The following is a 21,000-nucleotide window of genomic DNA, read 5'->3' on the forward strand; positions in this document are numbered from 1 at the left end:
GGATCGCATTGTTCCTTTTCTTTATCATTTTGAAACTCTTCTTTCCATGTAGAACAAGGATTACAAATTCACTTTGAATGAAAATAGAGATTGGATGTGCCAAAGCAAAGTAATATTTTAACAACCTCATAATTTATATATTTTGACAAACTTCAATTAGATGGATTCACCTCAGAATGTGAGAGATCATTGTAGGTGGAGTCAATGACTCACTTGCAGTATAAAGAGTTATTATAAGCATTGGCTTGGAAGTGAAGTAAATGGTAAAATGAAGTAAGACTGTTTCTGAACTTGGAATCTACTCTGACCTAATTGACTTGCTATACAAGCTAAGAATGAAACACACATCAGAAAGGGGTGGTGTTTTTCAGAATTTAGATTACTGCCAAAAGTAAGTTAATTAATTCCTTCAAGTGAGATAGGGAGATGATGTGAGATCAGTTAACTCACCATTCTCTTTTAGATTAAACCGTTAAATAATGGTAAATTTTTATATTTCATATTCTAATGCTCTTCAAAATATAGTAGACATACATATATATGAGACTCGAAACCAAGACATCTTATTAGATAACGATAATTGTTATATTTTATATTTTAATTAGATTAAGACCAAGGATTTTGATGCGTCTCTATCTCTAAAACTGGCATTTTGGGTTGGTCTTATGATTTAGAAGTTAGGTTACTTGATTACTTCATTACTTCAAGTGAGATAAGGAGGTGATGAGAGATTTTGATCCATCTCTGTCTCTTGTCTCTGTCTCTTGTCTCTGTCTCCATTTCTTTCTTAGAGGTTGTTCCATTAGTGCTAATTGTAATTAATTAATTCATCAGTGAAAGGAACAAGCTATCTAACTTTCTTTCTTTCTTTCTTTTTCTCAATACAAAGTAGAAGGTGATGATGGTATAATGGGGGACCATCCCTTACAAAGAAGCTTAGGAAGATAGCCCCTTCAGGGGGGCAGCATCAAGAACAAGAAGGAAGCACATGGAAGTGTGAAGTAATTTCAATAGATAAAGGGGAAGAGGGCCCTTGGCTTTTTTATGCATGCCTTTCATCATAGAAGCTGGAAAGTGAGATATTGCTGGTGTACTATCACCTTTTGTCAAGGACAATTATGTCACATTTTTTATTTATTTTAGAACAAACATTTAGCACAAAAAAAAAAGATTTTTCCTCTTAATTGGGTGAAAAACAATGTAAATAACTCTTTTTTTTTTAAGATTATAGACCAAAAGATATATATATATTACTGTACAGCCAAGCAAGATCTGCACACTAAATTTTTAAATAATTACTTAAAATTGAAGTTGATCCTATAACCTTCTTAATCGTAGCAGAGAGGTACCAACTATTTAAAATCTATTATTATATACTCAGATTTAAAAGGATTTTTATTCGTATAGCAATCAATATTGGAGTACAAAAGCAACATAAGAGCTCTGGGGACTATGCTCACATCACATGCACCCACCTCACCATTATTAAGCATTCCAAAAAGGAGGAGGAATTCCCCACTACAAGGCTATGCCACGAATACTACTTGGGAGAGGAAAGATAGTTAGCTTGTAATGCTTTACTAGTAAATGGCAATGAGACCCCATTCTGTGGTGTTAGGTTGGTAGTCTTGCAAATTAAGAAATTTTAATGCAATCACCCACCAATTCATTCAATTTATTTGTACCTAAGACATGGTCTCGCAGGACATCTTTCATTAAGGACTTCAAATCCACTTTGAGTTATTTGATTGATTGAAATAGCCCAACCACTAGTGTAAATAATTGGAGTTCATCTTTTAAACTAAGAGATCGTAAGTTTAAATTCTGAGTCGGTAGATTACTCTGCTTCGTTTTTGTAGGAGAGTTGGATCGCTTGTCTAACCCATTTATCGAGGATGGCTAGTCTCACTCTTCGATCTCCTAAAAATATTAAATTATTGATAAAAAAATTAAATTAATTTTTGTAAGAAGGATATGATTTTATAGATTAATAGGGTTACAAAATGCTTTGTTACTATCGAAGATAAAAAAAAAATTAAAACCATATCCCAAGTACACATAAAATTATTAGTTATTTATCATTTGAATATCATCCATGTAAAATAGCTCATCTTATTAAACCAAAGAACATACTCTATTTGTATATATATATATGTGACTAAGGAGCTAGGGATTTATTTCGACTAGTATATGCCTTAGATGTGCATAAGCGTATCAATCACATACATCAAATGTTCTCGATCATATCTAAAAATGAATATAAATTAGATTGAGCACGATCTAGACTATCTAATGCTTGTGATCAATATTTTAATATGCATAGGAGGTACACCCTAGGGCCTTGTTTGCTTTGAGTTTAGAATTCTCCTGTGAATTGATTTAGGGACCTTTCGACCGGTTCAATAATCAAACACTATTTTGTACTTTTCATATCTAATTAAATTTACTTTTCAAAAAATTAAGACTAACTAATCGAGTTCAGAGCTTAGTCTCAAATTAAACGCCTAGATGACTAAGGTAGGTTTAACTATCTATTATTTGTTAAATTTGGCTCTTTTCTCTATGTTGTCTAATTAGCCAATCTATTGAAGTTTGTTCTTTATATGTCAATTTTAAAACTAAAAACACATTTGTATAACTAATTCCAAACCCTTCCTATTTGTTCACTAGCTAATGCTTTCATGTAACTAAAATAAGCTATAATAGGTTTACGTGCAATAATTGGTTCATAATTATGTATTTAATGTGTTAAACTTAAAATTTTGGACTAATCCAAATATTAGAATGTTATATAATTCCCATGCTATCATCTAGCCATAATCATGTTTGCTTCAAAAATAGCCCTACACACGTTTACTTTTCATATATAATTTAGATAAAAAAATATTTTTTTAAGTTCATATTTAAGGAAAAGAGATCGATTGTTGAGTTAAAGCTGGATTTTTCTCAAGAATACATTCTTTATTATGGTAAAATTCTTTAAATATCTTAGACTTAACTAATGTTAATATTCATATAAGCTATAAATATAACATTTTACTCCTATGCTTTGGAAGAAATTGACCCTTTTTTTAATCAATAATCCTCTTGAACATTTAATTAAGCTGGGAATGTTAAAATTTTCAATCAAAATCAATGATTTCTCTACTTTTCTAGTTTGTTTTGAGTTTTTCATCAATCTACTATTATTAATTTAAAAGTACTCTATTTGTTATAGTACATAAACACTGCATCAATTTAGTAAATCACTTTCTAGTCAACCATATATATAATATGCCTTCAATTTTTACAAAATTATTTTATTATACTAGAAGTAGTATTCTAGTTGAGCAGACTTTATAAATAGTTTTCAATGAAAGCGATTTACTTATAAAAATTCACATAATTATTTACTGGGAAAAAATTATAATAATTTAATAAATAGTTTTGAAACTAGAAGGTAGTTTTTGACCAAACTAGACCCTATTTTAATTTTGTTTATCGAAATTGTTTATATTTCAAGCTTAATATATTTCACTGTAGCTCTAAATAAAACGCTAAACTATTAAGCGTTTTATTCAGCCCAAAGTAAAACGCTAATCTGATTAATATTTTTATTGAAAGAAAAAATGCTGAACATATTCAGCGATTTACTAGAAAAAATGACATACATAAAATACTGAAAAGTTAAATATTTTATTATTAAAAATACTAAATAAGATAGATAAAGATAGTCGTAACTTTGGCTCATAAAAAAAAGATGGTATTTTATTTAAATTTTACTTTAATATTTTTTGAAGTTCTTTAAGATAAAATACTCAACTCATAGCGTTTTCTGAACATAAAATGCAAGCGTTTTCTGAAAAATAAACTTTTTAATATTTTTATTTAAAAATAAAATATTAACTTATCAGTATTTTACTCGGAGCTAGTATTAAGTATGGGGTTAATTTGTTTAGATAAATAAAATATAAAGATAGTAACAATAACTAGTAAGTTTGGTCCAAAGAAAAAAAAAAAAAAAAACTCGAAGGACGGTGGGTACCAATTTTGGAAAAGAACCGTCGTAGTACAAAGTACATAGGATTTAAATGTATTTAATTCAAAAGAAAAGAAAATAGAAGAAGAAGAAGAAAAAGAAGACGGTGCTCCACCGTCCCTTCCGTCCCCTTCCATTTACTATATCTATATACGAGACTCAGAGAGACTATGAGAGTGTGAGACTAAATATTATAAAAGCATTCCTCACTCTCGTTCCAGCATATATAAATTTAAAGCCAGAGCTCTCGCTTTGGTCTTCCTCTTTCTACCACTCCACACTCCTTGCCCACCAACTCCAACTCCATCACCCATGTGGTTCCTCGTCTCCCCATCAAGCTTTCCTCTCTTGGGTCATCCTTCTTCCTCCCCGTCTCCTCCACTTCCTTGATCTCTTCTTAGTTTTTTTATTTCTTTCTTCCTTTGGTTATGGATATAAAGAGATTACTTGGGTTTCCACTGCTTCTTCTCCTTGCCGTGCCATCTCAGTCCTTTTTAACTGATGAGGGTACGTTGTTCCTCTTGTGGATGCTCCACTCTGTTGAAGCTTTTGTATGTGGGCCAATTGTTTACTTGCTTTTTTTTTTCTTTTTTTTTCGGGTTCTTGAAGTCGGTTTGTAATTTGGGTTGCTTGGATTTTAGCAGTTTCGGCGCTCGCGGCGGTCAAGCTAGCTATTTTTGAAGACCCTCTCTCAATTCTGTCTGATTGGAGTACCCGAGATGCGAATCCTTGCAGCTGGTATGGTGTGATCTGCTCTGCTTCTCGGGATCGGGTGATATCTTTGTAAGAAATGCTCTTTAGTCCCAGGTCGCCTGGATAATTTTGATAGATTTGATTGCTACTTTTAGCTGCTCGTTTTTATTTTTATTTTTAGATGTTATGCTCACACTGATATAGAGTATGATTGTAATCTAAAATTTGGAAGTCGGATTTGGATTGTGTAGAAATCTTTCTAGCTCTTCGTTGAAAGGATTTCTTGCGCCAGAAATTGGACAGCTGAGTTCCTTGCAAGAGCTGTATGTATATTTGATGCTATGTTCTAATGAATGCTTGAGATTTGTGAGTATGGTTGACACATGGTTGTGCCGCAGTTATTTGGATAAAAATTTGCTTCTTGGGACAATCCCTAAACAAATTGGTATGCTGAAGAATCTTACTATTTTGGATTTGAGCGCGAATCGGCTTACAGGTCCTATTCCTTCTGAGCTTGGCGAATTAAGCAGCATAACCAAAATGTAGGAAGTGGATATTTCTAGAGTTACTTAATTGCTGCTTTCTTTGGGTTGGGTGCTTATTTGGTTTTCTGAGTTCATCTCATTCCACTTTTTTTCCAATAGAAATCTTCGCTTCAATGGGTTGACTGGTAATATACCATCTGAGGTGGGTAAGCTTGGGAACCTCATCGAGCTACGGTTGGACAGGAACAAACTTAATGGTCCAATCCCAGGCAGCAGCAATGCAAGTTTTGCTCCTATCACAAGTGGCACGTAAGTGATTTTATCTATATATCTTTTTGAGATAAAAAATATCTTGTTTAGCTCTTGCTAGAGCCATGATATTCTTAATCCTGAAAACAATGATCTAATTTCCTGCCTCCAAAAGAGCAGGTCTAGCTGTTTTTCTTAACACTGAGAGGCAATAGTAGATGTGAGAGGCCTGAGGTACTCTTCCTCGTGACATTTAGTGGTTCCAAGAACTCAACCTGAAACTGTGATTATAGCCCCAATATATGTTCTTCAGAAATGCTTTAACAATGATTATTATTTAAATATATGCCTCCTTTTCTTCTTACAACGATGATGTTTTTTTAAAGAATAGCAGGGGTAATTGTCTCAAGTATCAACTCTTGGATATCATTTTTGATGTTGTTTTGTTGCATTAAAGTGAATTTGATCTTTACTTTTGGTCAGTGAATTTGATCTTTGTTTGACATTGACATAGGTCTGCATCACAAAATAGTGGCGTGGGCTTTTGCCAGTTGCCTCTGTTGAGAGTAGGAGATTTCTCCTATAATTTTTTAGTTGGGAAAATACCAGCTTGCCTAAAATATCTTCCAAGGTAAATGACTTGCATAACAGGTGCATCTTATATATATTCTAAAGTTCATTAGCTTCCTTCATTCTATTTACAGGTCAAGCTTTCAAGGGAACTGCTTTAAAGATGAATATTCTGTCTTGCAGCGTTCTTCTCAACTTTGTAATGGTACCTTCAGAACTTTTATCACATTAAATGAACACTGCACCCCTTGCATCACTACTAGTCATCCTTCAAAGAGATCCTTTTGAGTTTTATTACCTTATTCATCTTTAATTTTGCATCTAGATATTGCATTGTAACTGATTTTATCTATTACTTTCATTTCCTTTAGTGTGGTGTGAAACAATCTCTAATGGCATCTCTTATTGCATTGTGATTTCGGTGGTTCTGCAGGGACCCGGCAAGTAGGCAAGGGGACAGATACACCACCTAATGAATGGCATAAAAACCAAAATCTACATCAACCAGAATGGCTTCTAATTCTAGAAATCACTACAGGAGTTGTTGTTCTTGTTTTTATAATCACTGCTGCTGCTACCACTGCCAAAAGTTGCAAAATAGAGCCCATTGCAAAAATCCCTTGGAAGAGAAATATGAATGGGCACAATCAGAGAGAAATATCTATTGGTAGTTCTAAGATTATCTTTTTTGCTATATTTATTTATCAAATTTAATGGCCTCATGGCATTAATAATAATGAACCCTGTAAATTTGTGCTGCCAACAGATGGTGACAAGCTTAAAAATATGGTACGGCTAAGTAGGAAAGAACTTGAAGTAGCTTGTGAAGATTTTAGTAACATAATTGGGTCATCTCCTGATAGTATAGTCTATAAAGGAACTATGAAAGATGGCCCTGAAATTGCTGTCATATCACTATGCATTCCACGGGACCTGTGGACGAGCTACCTCGAGTTCTTCTTTCAGACCAAAGTAATTTGTTTATCATGATGATTTTAGTCAAAAGGCGTTCTATAGAAAGTATATGAGACTGTGTGCTTGCAGGTGGCTGATATGGCGAGGTTAAATCATGAAAATGTAGCCAAGTTGCTTGGTTATTGCAAAGAAAAGGAGACATTCACAAGGATGTTGATCTTTGAATATGCATCTAATGGAACTTTGTATGAGCACCTTCATTGTAAGTCAAAGTTTCCAGTCTGATATTTCCTTATTATGATTGGATACTGTCACACAGGTTTGAATCTCAGATACTATTAATTTTTTATTTTTAGATGGTGAGGGATCCCAGTTATCCTGGCTCAGACGCATGAAAATAGCTATAGGTATTGCTCGAGGGCTGAGGTACTTACATACAGAGTTGCAACCCCCATTCACAATAGCTGAACTGAATTCAAATGCAGTATATATTGCTGAAGATTTCACTCCAAAGGTATTATCTTATAAAATTTAGAATCTACCATTTTCATTCTTCAAGTAAGTTTCACCAATGATTGCTATAACAGTAGGAGTGCTAGTTTCCTGAATCAGCATTCACACTGTGGTGCGAATATATGTTCCTATTGGTCCTAATTATAGCTTCATAAGTATGGATGACTACATACCCTGTCAATAGATTGACTTGCTGATTGCCTTCCGCTGGAAAGTGCTGACTTTTCTACCTAACATCTTGTGTTGGCAATGCTGCCCTCTGTTTCTACATATGTTGTTGACCAACAACAACAACAATCGGAAGAACTTCTTAAGCTACTTAGTGATGTCAAAATTCTTCAAAGTCCACAGAATAGTCTGTAATCCTATGGTGGAGGCATGACTGTTAATTGTTTAATTCATTTCTACTTGAGCAACTGTATGTATGTTAAAACTTAAAATGTCTCTTATTCTTTGTAGATAATTAACTATTAATATATGTACTCCTCTTGAATCTTCTAAACACATTGTATATTCTGGCAAGCAATCAAAAGGTTTTATCATATCGATTTATAGTCCCACTAAAGCAAAACCAAATAATTGAAATTTATTATGACAAGTTATAATTTTAGTTGTACATGTTGCTGTCCTATATCTCCTAAAGTTTCTCTTTTTCCACTAGCACCACATTTATCCTTATTCTCCTCACCCATATTACAAATATCTTTGGTTCTATGTTGAAATCTTAATTTCAGAAAGAGATGCATGTACATCGTACTTGATTCTCTTCTTTACATTGTCATCTAGTGTCTGAGCACACTGTATACAAGCCATGTGCTGTTCTCGCCCCAAGCGAGTTTTTAATTCTTGTCCTTATGAGGTTTGATCTTTCTTGCTTACTTACATTTTTTTCTTTTTGAGAGAAACTAACTAATTTTTCCTTTGCAGTTGGTTGATTTCGAAAGCTGGAAGATGATATTATCAAAACCTGCAAAGACCTCTGGTTACATTGCAAATGGAGGTTCTTTCCATAGTTACATGGATTCTTTACAGCATAGTCATTCAGATATCCAAAGGAACACGTTTTCTTTTGGAGTGATTTTACTGGAAATAATCAGTGGAAGGCCTCCATATTGCAAAGATAGAGGGAATCTGGTCGAATGGGTAAGCAATCATCTCCTTCTGCCATTTGAATCATACATCTCTCAGGAAAGAAATGATGCATCTGGTTAACTAATTGGCTGAAACTAACATAATGGACAAAAGTAGATCCATATCAGAACGACTTATTTCTGCATGTCGTAATATTGTAGGATTTTAATTAACCCAGTAGCTTTTGTTAGTATTGCGAACATCAATCTTTCTGCAACAAGATCTCTACTTAACAGTGTAGAAATAATTCTATAACTGAAATTCTTGGAGATTCTGGAAAACTGTATTGACTTCAAAATTTTCTTTAAAATGCATTGGTGAATGATCTTTTTCTTGGACCATCTTCCTTCTACCTGTTGCAGGCTATGGAATATCTTCAGCATCCGGATGGGATGAGCAAGCTAGTGGACCCTGAACTCGAAAATGTCAAAGAGGACGACCTAGCTGTTATATGCCGCGCCGCGAGCCTCTGCCTCGAGCCTGACCATTCCAAGAGGCCATCAATGCAAATCATTGCCGCTGTTCTAGAGGATGGAATCGATTTGTCAACAGCTGCCCTTCTTAAGGGGTCGCCGTTGGCCTGGGCAGAAGAGCTAGCCCTTTCGTCGTAATTGTTGACACTGTAAATTCACCAGATATACCTACAAATAACTAGTTTGACTTTCTTGAACTTTTTTTTTGGTTTCCCTTTCCTTTTAATCTTGTTGGCTGTACAAAAGTTGCTTGCACAGAAGTTGTGGAGGTGCAGACATCGCATAACTAAGGGATTGTGTGGCATGTTCATATTAATGTCATTTCTTCTGCGTTCCAATATAATTGGGCTTTGGACACTCAAATAGCTTACGCTGGTTGTTTGAACGAATTGGTGTTTCAAAGTATTTATTAGAGTTTCTTGTATTCATAATGCGTATTGGTGTAATTGGATTCAGATTATCCCCTGGATTTGAGTCCCAGTTTATGTGCGTCATTATGAAGATAGACATTACATAGTTGACATATATTTTAAAATAAAAGAAATTTTATATCTTGCTTTTTATGAAATTATAGTCTACACCTTATATATTATTATTTATAAGTTGAGCATTATAATTTAGTAAAATATATATAGAAAATAATCTGTGTTAAATTTGAACTAACATTGTAGATTCTATTAAATAAAAATATTTTATTTTTAAAATAATTAAAATACCTTTAGTATGATTTGATTGAGAATATTTTTATAATTTTATTAGTATGGTTAATTAAATTCAGAGGTTTAGTTAAGTTTACTAACAGATTTAACAATCGAATATTTTTTATACATATTCGTTAGTAAAAATATAATATAAAAATCACAATTTTATTATGATATAGTGTGTTATATGCAAAATTTTCTAAAAATAATGAGATTATATATATATAATATATATATATATATTTATATTTATATGTCTGGCAATCAAACATGGCTAACTTTGTCCGATCTGTCAATTTTCCATGTACCAAGTAACGAGAAATGGAGTCGATCACGTGCCACATCCCTGAGCTAAAGCATGGTCCACCGAAACACCGCACTCTCCACGTGCCTAGCACGAGTTCGAGGGAATTTAACAGCTTCCAGTGGACCCATCTCAATTAAAATGATTTCAAAATTCAAAACTCCCCCCAAAATACCAAACGCCCGTTACTCAAACCCCTCGGCGCCGTCCAGAAACCTCAATCACTCAACAAACGGCGTGGGATGACTGTTAGCTCCTTCTGCCCCGCCTTTTATATAATAACAATATATCCTCTTTACTTGTTCCGCTATAACACTCTTGTTCTTCTCTCCCAGATCTAGACTCGCTCCCCCGCCCTAGTGTCGTCGCCGTCCGGCTAGCTTCGAGATGCGAGAGATCCTCCACATCCAGGGCGGCCAATGCGGCAACCAGATCGGCGCGAAGTTCTGGGAGGTGGTCTGCGCCGAGCACGGGATCGATGCGACCGGCCGCTATGGCGGCGACTCGGAGCTCCAGCTCGAGCGGATCAACGTCTACTATACCGAGGCGAGTTGCGGCCGGTTCGTTCCCCGCGCCGTGCTGATGGATCTGGAGCCCGGGACGATGGACAGCGTCCGATCTGGCCCATATGGCCAGATCTTTCGCCCTGACAACTTCGTCTTCGGCCAATCCGGCGCCGGTAATAACTGGGCCAAGGGGCACTACACCGAGGGCGCCGAGCTCATCGATGCCGTCCTCGATGTCGTCAGGAAGGAGGCCGAGAACTGTGATTGCTTGCAGGGTGAGACTTCTATTCATTTTGGGTTGGAAGTGTTCGTTTCTGTTTCGTTTTTTTGTTTTTGTTTTTGGGTGCCTACTGATAATTTTGACGTTTGCCTTTTATTTATGGTAAAGTTTCAAACTTCGTTTAAAACTGGGAAAATTGTGTTCTTTCTGTGTGCATTTTTTAATTTTTTCCAATTTGAAATCCAGTAATCTGACATTATTCTTGTAGATTCTTTCACTTCTGCAAAAATATAATAGTGAATGGATAATCTTCTAATTTTGATGTTTGTGAGCTTACAAATGTGACTGCAGAAAGTTCAACAAATTTGTACTTCATCTACACTAATTCTATCTAGGGCCATTTAATATGATATCAGAGTACTTACACGTTACTAATGTAATGTGTAGTTTCCTTCCTGTCGTTTGATCGTTTTCATGTCTGACATTAGGGTTGTAAACAATTTTAATCGATCTAGCTTGGCTCGTTTTTCAAGGCAAGCTTAATTCGAGTCGAGCCGAGCTCGAGCTCCTTTTCCTCCACAATTGGCTTCTTCTCCGGCACAGAGAGGGAGGAAGGAGACAGAGGCAGCCCTGAGATAGTGGCAATGGGGTTTAATATTAGAGAAAAGCTGTGATGAAGGGAGCAACTGAGGTAGAGGGAGATTGGTTAAGGGGAGTGCTGTTATTGAGAGTAAACTTGATGCCGGCGATGGTGTCGGAAGCGCTAAAAACAATGGTAAGAAGAATGTTCCGCGCAAGATATCGTGGGTCTCTGCTGAAATGGGGAAAAGGTTGCTGGGAAGGAAGGAGTCCTTGTATTTTTTGTCAGAGTTATAGTTGATTAAACTTTAGCTGAATATCCTGACAGTTAGTACATCTACACTAATATTCGAGCCTTATTGAGCCAAGGTTGGCCAAGATGACATCTGATCAATAGCTCAGATCGAAAAAATTTTGAGCCTGAGTTGAGTGATCATCTTGGATCACATTCATGAGCGGAGTTTAAGCTGCTTGATTATTTTGACTTCCCTGCTGCCATATATTAGTTGCACTTTTGTTGCTATAAGCTTTTCTGATGAACATACTGAGCATAAATTCTAGAAACTTAATTGTATTAATTTGTTACTGATGTTTCTTTCTATTTTGCGTCTTCCAGGTTTCCAGGTGTGCCATTCACTTGGAGGTGGAACTGGTTCAGGCATGGGCACATTGCTCATATCAAAGATACGGGAAGAATACCCAGATCGCATGATGCTCACATTTTCTGTCTTTCCGTCACCAAAGGTGTCAGACACAGTTGTTGAACCTTACAATGCTACACTCTCAGTTCACCAGCTGGTCGAAAATGCTGATGAGTGCATGGTGCTGGATAATGAAGCCTTGTATGATATATGCTTCCGTACGCTTAAGCTCACCACTCCAAGCTGTAAGTATCTCCCCTTAATTCTTCTTTAGTTTACTTCATTTTCAATCAGCATTGTCTCTGAGCAGCTACTAATGTTTATTTTGCTGAATGGCAGTTGGTGATCTCAACCACCTTATATCAGCTACCATGAGTGGAGTTACTTGCTGCTTGCGGTTCCCTGGTCAGCTGAACTCTGACCTCAGGAAGCTTGCAGTGAACCTTATCCCTTTCCCTCGTCTCCACTTTTTCATGGTCGGATTTGCCCCCCTCACATCCCGTGGGTCACAGCAGTATCGAGCCCTCACTGTACCTGAACTCACCCAACAAATGTGGGATGCCAAAAACATGATGTGTGCCGCAGATCCTCGTCATGGCCGCTACCTCACTGCATCTGCAATGTTCCGTGGTAAGATGAGCACCAAGGAGGTTGATGAGCAAATGATCAATGTGCAGAACAAGAATTCATCCTACTTTGTCGAGTGGATCCCCAACAACGTCAAGTCCACTGTCTGTGACATCCCTCCGACAGGGCTGAAGATGGCATCGACATTCATTGGCAACTCGACCTCAATCCAGGAGATGTTCCGCCGTGTCAGTGAACAGTTCACAGCCATGTTCAGGAGGAAAGCTTTCTTGCATTGGTACACTGGAGAAGGGATGGATGAAATGGAGTTTACAGAGGCAGAGAGCAACATGAATGATCTTGTTTCAGAGTACCAGCAGTATCAGGACGCAACAGCTGATGAGGAAGGTGAGTATGAGGATGAAGAGGAAGGTGACTATGAGGAGGCTTGAAGAACTTTCTATTGAAGGATCATGTTTAGTTTTGTATTTTGAATTTCTGAAGTCTGACTAGCTTAGCAATAGCAGTCCTTTGTTACCTGCACAAGCAATATCCAATTGCATTTCTTTTTAGTTTGTGCGTAGTTTATCTTGACAATGAACTGCAGTTCTGTTATGTAAACATTTGAATTTGGTGATGGTATGTAATGTTTACCTTTGTGAGGCTTGATAGCTTCAATCACTCTTCATTATTTTTGGTGCTACTTGTGGAGGATAATTTGAAAGTATTCAATGCTGATATTGGATGATGATGATGTATCAACTGGAAGAATGCTTTGTAGTTCTTTTAGCTGGAAGATTTGGAAATTTGATTTGCTCAACTATCTCGCTAGATGTTGTACATACGGTGTTCTTTTCATCTCTGACTGTTATATTTGCTAATCATTGTGGTATATTCCTGGATGCTAGGATAGGTATATTATCTTTCTTACAATTAATTAAAAGTGATGATATGCAGAAGGAATGCTTTTAAACTTTCCTAGCACGAAAATATTGTCCACAATGGTTTGCTTAATCTCCACCAGGATCAAGTTTTTCTTTGATAGTATAGTGTATCACTAATTCTGAATGTATTGTTGAAATCTTTGCCGGTGGAGTGAAGCGTGTGATCTCTCACTGTTTTAGGGTCTCCTAATTTTGTTTGTCTTGTTTTTATTTTTATTTTTATTTTAAACAGAGATATAGGAAGAGTGGGAAAGAAGATCAAACAGAGAAGAAAGAAAACTTGGGTAAATACTTTTTAACTCTTATATTTGGACAAAATATTGTACCCTATGAATTTTTTTATCACTGACCCCTGAACTAGGGGTACTCATGGACCAGTGGGTTGTACTCAGACTTAGGTTTGGCCCATTCTATCTCAGCCTAGTACTGTACTGACTTCTAACCCTGTCTAGTCCATACCCATATTATTGAGCACACGGGCTTTTCTTAAACTTTCAACCAAGTTATTGATATCCATATATTTTTATCTAGAAAGTTTGAACAAAAATTACTTTTTCTTCATAAATATATTTTTATCAATACTTCATTCTAAACTTTCTATCTGAATATTTTTAAAAATAAAATTATTTAAGTTATTTATATTTGTATAGTTGTAGACTTGTAGTTCAGTTAAAACTTTTAAAAGGGCTTAGCCGCATATTAATGCAGAATAAAGTTTAAGAAGATAGTCATTTTTGTTAGCAAAAATTGCCTTCAACCATAAACAAAATTATATGGAGAGGGATGAGAATGGATACTTTTGCCTACTAATTTTGTTAATCCTTTTATTAGAAGTGTCCAAATAATGTAAGTCATAGTTCAGAGAGTCAAAAATATAATTAAGCATTTATACTGTGACACCTCTTAATGGATTAATAATGTCGATTGGTACAAGCTGCCATGTTATTTGCATATTTTGCTCTTTTAATATCACATTATTATTACTAATTATTTATAAATCTCTCCACTAATTGTACAACCAAAACGCCAAAAAGGAGATGTTGTGCTTATAATATTTATCAAAGACTAAGCATTTATCAATTTTTTTTTTAATTTTCAACATCTCCCTTTCTTTTTTTTTTCTTTGATAGATAGTGATTTCATAGACTAATCATAACTTAGACAAAGAAATTAATACCCCCAATATCTAAGTTGAACCATAAAGCAAATCACCCTTAAAAACAAATCATAATAAATTTAAATCATACCCATATAACATCTAATAAAAGCACTAAATAAATATCAATCCTAATATTTACGCAAGAAAATCTAACTTATGACACATCTAATCACGAGATCATAGATCTCAATCACTAAACCACCCCACTAATTCTATTGTATCTTTGAAGACTCTCCTTATCCACCAGATCCAAATTACTTTTAAAAATATTTTTCCAAAGCAATGGAATAATATTGACTGGCCATTGATCCAAGGACCCTCAGACTTCTTTTCTTTATTCTTTGTACTTCTCGGCACGCTGGACCAAGAAGTCGGTCTCAGAGTTGCTTCCTCCCCGTTGGATTCGGCGACGAGTGCGGCAGTCAACCGAGTCTCCTTCTGCTTTATTTACCAAATTGCCCTTATTCCTTTTCTTAATTTATTACTTTAATTCCATTTCGTCGTACCCAATCCACGTCGCCCTTCGTTTATGTGCTCATTCCCTCCTCTTTTTTATTCAAAAAAAATTACGGTATCTTTTTAGTTTTTAAGTCATCTGACAATAAAAGATAAGAATGCGTTAGTTGACTTTGTTTCAATTTACCTCCTATATTATATAAAAATATAAATAGAATAATTATTTCTATAAGTTTTGGTCGAAAAGGTGGAGTATGAAAAAAATTTAATAATGCCCTAATTGTAAATATGACATCGTTTAGGTGTATATATGAAAAAAAAAAATATATATATATATATATAGTTGCTGTTAGTACAAGTAACACGAAGACGAGGAAGGCGGAGACGAAGTAAAAGAGAAGAGTAGAATAGAAGAAGAAAACTCAATGGTCATTAAGATTTCCACTGCAAGCTCTCATTTTTAAAGGTTTATGATGGTTCCTCTCCCGCTTCACTTCTCGAGCGCTTTCATTTGAAGGTAAAGATCGATAGGTTGACCGAGGATTGAGATCCGCACTCCAATTAGAAGCTGTGAAGGAGGTTTTACGATCCTGAGGTGAGGAAACTCGCATTTTGATTCGGTTGTCGTTTTAGATTCTACTTCTTGAATGATCCGATTTATTTGGCGTTTCCTTGGTTTATTGGGGTTGCGGATGGATTTGATCTCTTCTTGTGCAATGAGGCTTGGATCCGGTGGATTTATATTGCTTATGTAGATGGATGAGCTCGTGATCTAGTACAGAATTTCGTTTTTCCCATCTTTACCTGGAACTTCTAGTGGATGGATCTTGGTGCCTTCTTTCTGTTCTCTGATTTATTTGTAGCAATTGTTGTTTATTTAGTTGAATTTGGAGTGGTTTCTCGTACCCTGACCTTGTTCTCTTAGTATATAAACATCATTATAGTAGGAGAAGATCAATTGTGCTACTCCGGTTAGGAAGACATACAAACTTAAATCCCCTTCATATTTTTGACAGTTTGATACTTCCTATCTCTCTGCATAAAGTTTCCGGAGATGTAAAAGTTATAAATCTTATACTTAACTCTGCTACTATATCTCAGCGGGAGTCTTTTTTCTTCTCTTTACCTTCAGGTATGCGTTAGCTTCAACGCTTGATTATATGAAAATTTTCTGGCAAACATGTTTTATACTCTTTAACTTACTATGTGAAACATATTCTATCCTCCGGCTAGGGGCTTCTACTTGATTGTACATCACAAAGAAAAAATGACCTTGTCTCGCAATATCAAGTTGGTCGGTAGTTAGATGCCTATTGATAGATTGTAACACCCTTCTAAGTTTGTGAATTTCAAGCATCCAACACTTTGAAGATGAAAAAACTAAAGCTTATTTGGTGGAACAAATAATAAACACCTATAATTTCAAAAATAATTGTTATAGTGCTATAGATCTTTCTTTTTTGTAGGCAAGAGTGATGTCGTATAACAACTACATATTAGCCAAATAGTCGCTAACTAAATCTTTTGCTTTTACACCTATAGTCTGTATGAGGAATCTTGTAGTCACTTTTTCCCTGGCCTTCCATGGATTCTTTGTTTCTGTTTCTTATGAGTTATTTACCTCATTAGGCTTTCCATTTGTATTGCTCTACTTTTGAAATATCTATGATAGTATTCATTTGTGAGAACTCCTTGTCTCACAAGATAGAGGTATTTATCAAAGTGTAGGTATCAGAGGTCATTGTTGAGGGTACTCATTCTGGTATTTATTGCGATCTTTGGTGCAAACTCTTCTGACTTATATAGTCATTCTAATTTACATCATGTTTTCATTTTGAAGAAATAACTTCCTCAGTTAAACACACGACGTCTGACTCAGAGATGCATATCCTTGTACAGATTAAGAAATCTAATACCCCTTTCTTGGTCAAGGGATGCCTTTCTCTGTTGCACTGATCAAGATTAGACAGGAGGATGTGTATGTAAGATACATCACATTGCAAACCTGGCAAAATAGGAAAAAAAGTATTAATAGAAATCCTATGGAAACTTCTTACAAAGTAAACTTATCTTAGTCCTTTCGCATATACCAGATAACAACCTGGTCCCCTAAGAACTTAGGACTTTCATTGTTCATATAATTCTATTCAAAGACTCACGAGAATATTCTCACTCCAATGTGCATTGGGTATTTTTTTCTATTACGGATCTATGTTTTTTTCAATTACGATGGTCGTTCTGTTCTAAATTATCAGACTGTAAGTTTTTTCTACTTTAGGGTTTTACATTGTTTAAGATTTGTTTTGAGTTGAATATTTCTATATAAACTTGTAGTTCTATCTCAAGCTTCATAATGAGCTTTATTGTCCTTCTTATCATGTTCTGATGCAAGTTTTCGCATTTGTAGATGATGGTCTATGTTGGCACTCTTTAAAAACTGCGATCTTTGTTCATAAATTAAATAATTCAGCTAATGCCAAATCTAACTCTTTCCTATAGGTAGAACTCCTTATCCAAGGAGCATTTGTGTTTAGCAGAGATGAGCAGTTATAAGGTAGGTGTCGAAGTTATCAGTGCGCATGACCTCCTGCCCAAGGATGGGCAGGATTCTGCTAGTACTTTTGTTGAGGTTCATTTTGATGGGCAAAAGTTCCGCACCACTGCCAAGGAAAAAGACCTTAACCCAGTCTGGAATGAGCGCTTCTACTTCAATGTATCTGATCCTGCCTATCTTCCCAACCTTGCTGTTGAAGCCCATGTGTACAACATGAACAAAACCACACACTCCAAGTCCTTTCTTGGCAAGGTCCGCCTTGCAGGAACCTCTTTCGTCCCCTTTTCTGATGCTGCTGCCATGCATTATCCACTAGAAAGACGTGCAATTCTTTCACATGCGAAAGGAGAGCTTGGCCTGAAAGTATTTCTTACTGATGACCCTTCAGTTAAACCTTCCAATCCTCTTCCAGCTATTGATCCTTTTCCAAATAATCCTCCTCCAAGTCAAGTGCATCAAATGCCATCCGAAATCCCAAAGTCTAATCCTGAATCAAGACATACCTTCCACAGTATACCAAAAGATGTCCATCATCAGCACCATACTGCATCTGGAGTTAGTGAGCAACCAGTGAAATATTCGACTGATGAGATGAAATCTGAGCCGCCTAAGATGGTAAGGATGTACTCATCAGCATCCTCGCAGCAACCACTGGATTATGCACTCAAAGAAACAAGGCCATTCCTTGGTGGCGGTCAGATTGTTAATGGCAGGGTAATTGGTGCAGAGAAACGTACTAGTACATATGATCTCGTGGAGCAAATGCACTACCTTTACGTCCGTGTGGCTAAGGCACGAGATTTACCAGCCATGGATATCACTGGAAGCATAAATCCATTTGTTGAAGTGAAAGTTGGTAATTATAAGGGAACCACTAAGCACTTTGAGAAGAAGCAGAACCCAGAATGGCATGAAGTTTTTGCTTTCTCCAGAGAACGGATGCAGGCATCAGTCCTTGAAGTTGTGATCAGAGACAAAAGTCTGGCAAAGGATGATCTCGTTGGGCTCATACGCTTTGATTTGAACGATGTGCCAATGCGTGTGCCACCTGATAGTCCATTGGCTCCAGAGTGGTACCGTCTTGAGGACAAGAAAGGCGAGAAAGCAAAGGGTGAGTTAATGCTTGCAATCTGGATTGGCACCCAGGCTGATGAAGCTTTCCCAGATGCAGTGCATTCAGATAGTGCGATGAGTGTTGATGCCTCTGCAATGAGCATGCATATCCGGTCTAAAGTCTACCATGCACCAAGACTGTGGTATGTACGTGTCAACATCATCGAAGCACAAGATATCATAGCATCTGACAAGACTCGCTTCCCAGATGTGCATGTCAAAGTGCAGATAGGAAACCAGTGCCTGAGAACAAAAACAGTTCAGGCTCGAACACTCAACCCTGTCTGGAACGACGATCTCATGTTCGTGGCTGCTGAGCCATTCGAGGATCACCTCATTCTTTCTGCCGAAGACCGTGTAGGGCCTAATAAAGACGAGGTGATCGGTCGTGTTACTATTCCACTTGGAAGTATTGAAAAGCGAGCTGACGACCATATTATCCACAGCCGATGGTATAATCTCGAGAAACCAGTTGCAGTTGATGTGGATCAGTTAAAGAAAGACAAATTCTCCAGCCGTATTCATGTACGCATCTGCCTGGATGGAGGATATCATGTGCTCGACGAATCTACGCACTACAGCAGTGACCTTAGACCAGCGGCAAAGCAGTTATGGAAGCCATCAATTGGTTTGCTTGAGCTTGGTATCCTTAATGCTGCCGGGCTTCATCCTATGAAAACAAGAGATGGAAAGGGTACATCTGATACCTACTGTGTTGCCAAGTATGGTAAGAAGTGGGTACGTACTCGTACAATCATCAACAGCCTATGCCCAAGATACAATGAGCAGTACACATGGGAAGTCTACGATCCAGCTACTGTCCTGACCATCGGAGTTTTTGACAATTGCCAGATTGGTGAAAAGGATGCAAATGGCAAGAAAGATGCCAAGATAGGCAAAGTTCGCATTCGTCTCTCCACACTTGAAACTGGAAGAGTGTACACACACTCTTACCCACTCATAGTTCTACAGAATTCAGGTGTCAAGAAGATGGGTGAACTTCACCTCGCTATAAGGTTCTCATCAACATCACTGGTCAACATGATGTACACATACACAAGGCCTCTGCTGCCCAAGATGCATTACATACGCCCGTTAACCATGATACAGTTTGATATGCTCCGTGTTCAAGCCGTGCAGATTGTCGCTGCTCGTTTGAGCCGAATGGAGCCACCGCTGCGGAAGGAAGTCGTCGAATACTTGTCTGATGTAGATTTTCACCTGTGGAGCATGCGCCGCAGCAAAGCAAACTTTTTCAGACTAATGTCCGTCTTCTCGGGCTTGTTTGCAGCTGGCAAGTGGTTCGGAAATGTCTGCGCATGGAGGAATCCTATCACAACTGTCCTGGTGCATGTTCTATTCACCATGCTTGTGTGCTTCCCTGAGCTGATACTTCCAACAGTATTCCTGTATATGTCCCTTATAGGTATTTGGAACTATCGGTTTCGCCCTCACTATCCTCCGCACATGAATATAAAGATCTCCCATGCAGAAGCTGTGCATCCAGATGAGCTTGATGAGGAGTTTGACACATTCCCTTCGAGTAGGAGTGCGGAGCTGATAAGGGCAAGGTATGATAGATTGAGGAGTGTTGCAGGCAGGATGCAAACAGTGGTGGGTGATATAGCAACACAAGGAGAAAGGATCCAAGCTCTTGTGAGCTGGAGGGATCCACGGGCCACGACGATATTTGTGTTGTTCTGTCTGATAGCAGCAATCGTGCTGTATGTGACGCCGTTCCAGGTTCTGGCGGCACTCGCCGGGTTTTACACCATGAGGCACCCAAGATTCCGGTACAGGATGCCTTCAGTTCTGATAAACTACTTCCGGCGGCTGCCAGCAAAAACAGATAGTATGCTCTAAAGAACGGTGGTTTGATTGTGGTAACTGTTCCCTTTATTTAGTAGTTTGTTGTTTGTAATAAACTTCGTAATTTGTTGTTCTCATGAAACTTGTGTCGATTTGTTGGTGATAGGAGTTTGTCTTCTAATAGGTATAAGACTAGGAGTAAACAATCAGCATTGGCATCAGTCAGTCTGGAATATATCAATCTTTCTAGCTTCTGTATTGATATTTCTATATGTTGAAATTGAATTCAATGTCTCAGCAGCGAGAAAATGGACGAAAACTCATTTATTGGGCATGTCAAAGCATAGTATGATGTTCTTCATTAGTTCACTCTGACCTTGATCATTTCTTCTTCTATTCA

General features: G+C 37.0%; 3 protein-coding genes across 5 annotated transcripts; all 3 read left to right on the forward strand.

Moving 5' to 3' along the window:
* The first annotated feature begins 4,190 nt into the window (after positions 1-4,190).
* On the forward strand, positions 4,191-9,410 carry LOC140789891 (probable LRR receptor-like serine/threonine-protein kinase At1g63430). Of its 3 annotated transcripts, none has more exons than XM_073139783.1 (13): positions 4,191-4,569; positions 4,663-4,801; positions 4,963-5,034; positions 5,110-5,253; positions 5,356-5,505; positions 5,960-6,076; positions 6,150-6,220; positions 6,449-6,682; positions 6,782-6,987; positions 7,060-7,192; positions 7,287-7,444; positions 8,371-8,586; positions 8,937-9,410. In XM_073139783.1, exons 4-13 carry the CDS (start codon positions 5,159-5,161, stop codon positions 9,183-9,185), a joined length of 1,629 nt encoding a protein of 542 aa, XP_072995884.1. In that variant the 5' UTR covers positions 4,191-4,569; positions 4,663-4,801; positions 4,963-5,034; positions 5,110-5,158; the 3' UTR covers positions 9,186-9,410. The 3 variants fall into 3 exon arrangements, with proteins under 3 accessions (XP_072995884.1, XP_072995883.1, XP_072995885.1); XM_073139782.1 differs by having other exon boundaries at positions 4,191-4,525; XM_073139784.1 differs by lacking the exon at positions 4,191-4,569 and having other exon boundaries at positions 4,672-4,756.
* A 943-nt stretch (positions 9,411-10,353) lies between these two features.
* On the forward strand, positions 10,354-13,243 carry LOC140789236 (tubulin beta-2 chain). Its single transcript, XM_073138844.1, has 3 exons — positions 10,354-10,833; positions 11,974-12,243; positions 12,338-13,243. Exons 1-3 carry the CDS (start codon positions 10,440-10,442, stop codon positions 13,015-13,017), a joined length of 1,344 nt encoding a protein of 447 aa, XP_072994945.1. The 5' UTR covers positions 10,354-10,439; the 3' UTR covers positions 13,018-13,243.
* Positions 13,244-15,484: 2,241 nt separating this feature from the next.
* On the forward strand, positions 15,485-20,897 carry LOC140788094 (multiple C2 domain and transmembrane region protein 7-like). Its single transcript, XM_073137209.1, has 2 exons — positions 15,485-15,719; positions 17,624-20,897. Exon 2 carries the CDS (start codon positions 17,664-17,666, stop codon positions 20,652-20,654), a length of 2,991 nt encoding a protein of 996 aa, XP_072993310.1. The 5' UTR covers positions 15,485-15,719; positions 17,624-17,663; the 3' UTR covers positions 20,655-20,897.
* The last annotated feature ends 103 nt before the right edge of the window (positions 20,898-21,000 follow it).

The sequence above is a fragment of the Typha latifolia genome, chromosome 5, assembly GCF_019914945.1.
Source record: "Typha latifolia isolate L0001 chromosome 5, TyphaL0001v2, whole genome shotgun sequence".
Classification (NCBI taxonomy): Eukaryota; Viridiplantae; Streptophyta; class Magnoliopsida; order Poales; family Typhaceae; genus Typha; species Typha latifolia.

Bases quoted from the DNA above. Each gene is read 5' to 3' on its own strand.
- LOC140789891 (XM_073139782.1), top strand. From the start codon at position 4,447: ATGGATATAAAGAGATTACTTGGGTTTCCACTGCTTCTTCTCCTTGCC. The intron at 4,802-4,962 runs GTAAGAAATGCT...TGGATTGTGTAG, and splicing joins CGGGATCGGGTGATATCTTT to AAATCTTTCTAGCTCTTCGT. The intron at 6,683-6,781 runs GTAGTTCTAAGA...TGCTGCCAACAG, and splicing joins TCAGAGAGAAATATCTATTG to ATGGTGACAAGCTTAAAAAT.
- LOC140788094 (XM_073137209.1), top strand. From the start codon at position 17,664: ATGAGCAGTTATAAGGTAGGTGTCGAAGTTATCAGTGCGCATGACCTC.
- LOC140789236 (XM_073138844.1), top strand. From the start codon at position 10,440: ATGCGAGAGATCCTCCACATCCAGGGCGGCCAATGCGGCAACCAGATC. The intron at 10,834-11,973 runs GTGAGACTTCTA...TGCGTCTTCCAG, and splicing joins GAACTGTGATTGCTTGCAGG to GTTTCCAGGTGTGCCATTCA. The intron at 12,244-12,337 runs GTAAGTATCTCC...GCTGAATGGCAG, and splicing joins TAAGCTCACCACTCCAAGCT to TTGGTGATCTCAACCACCTT.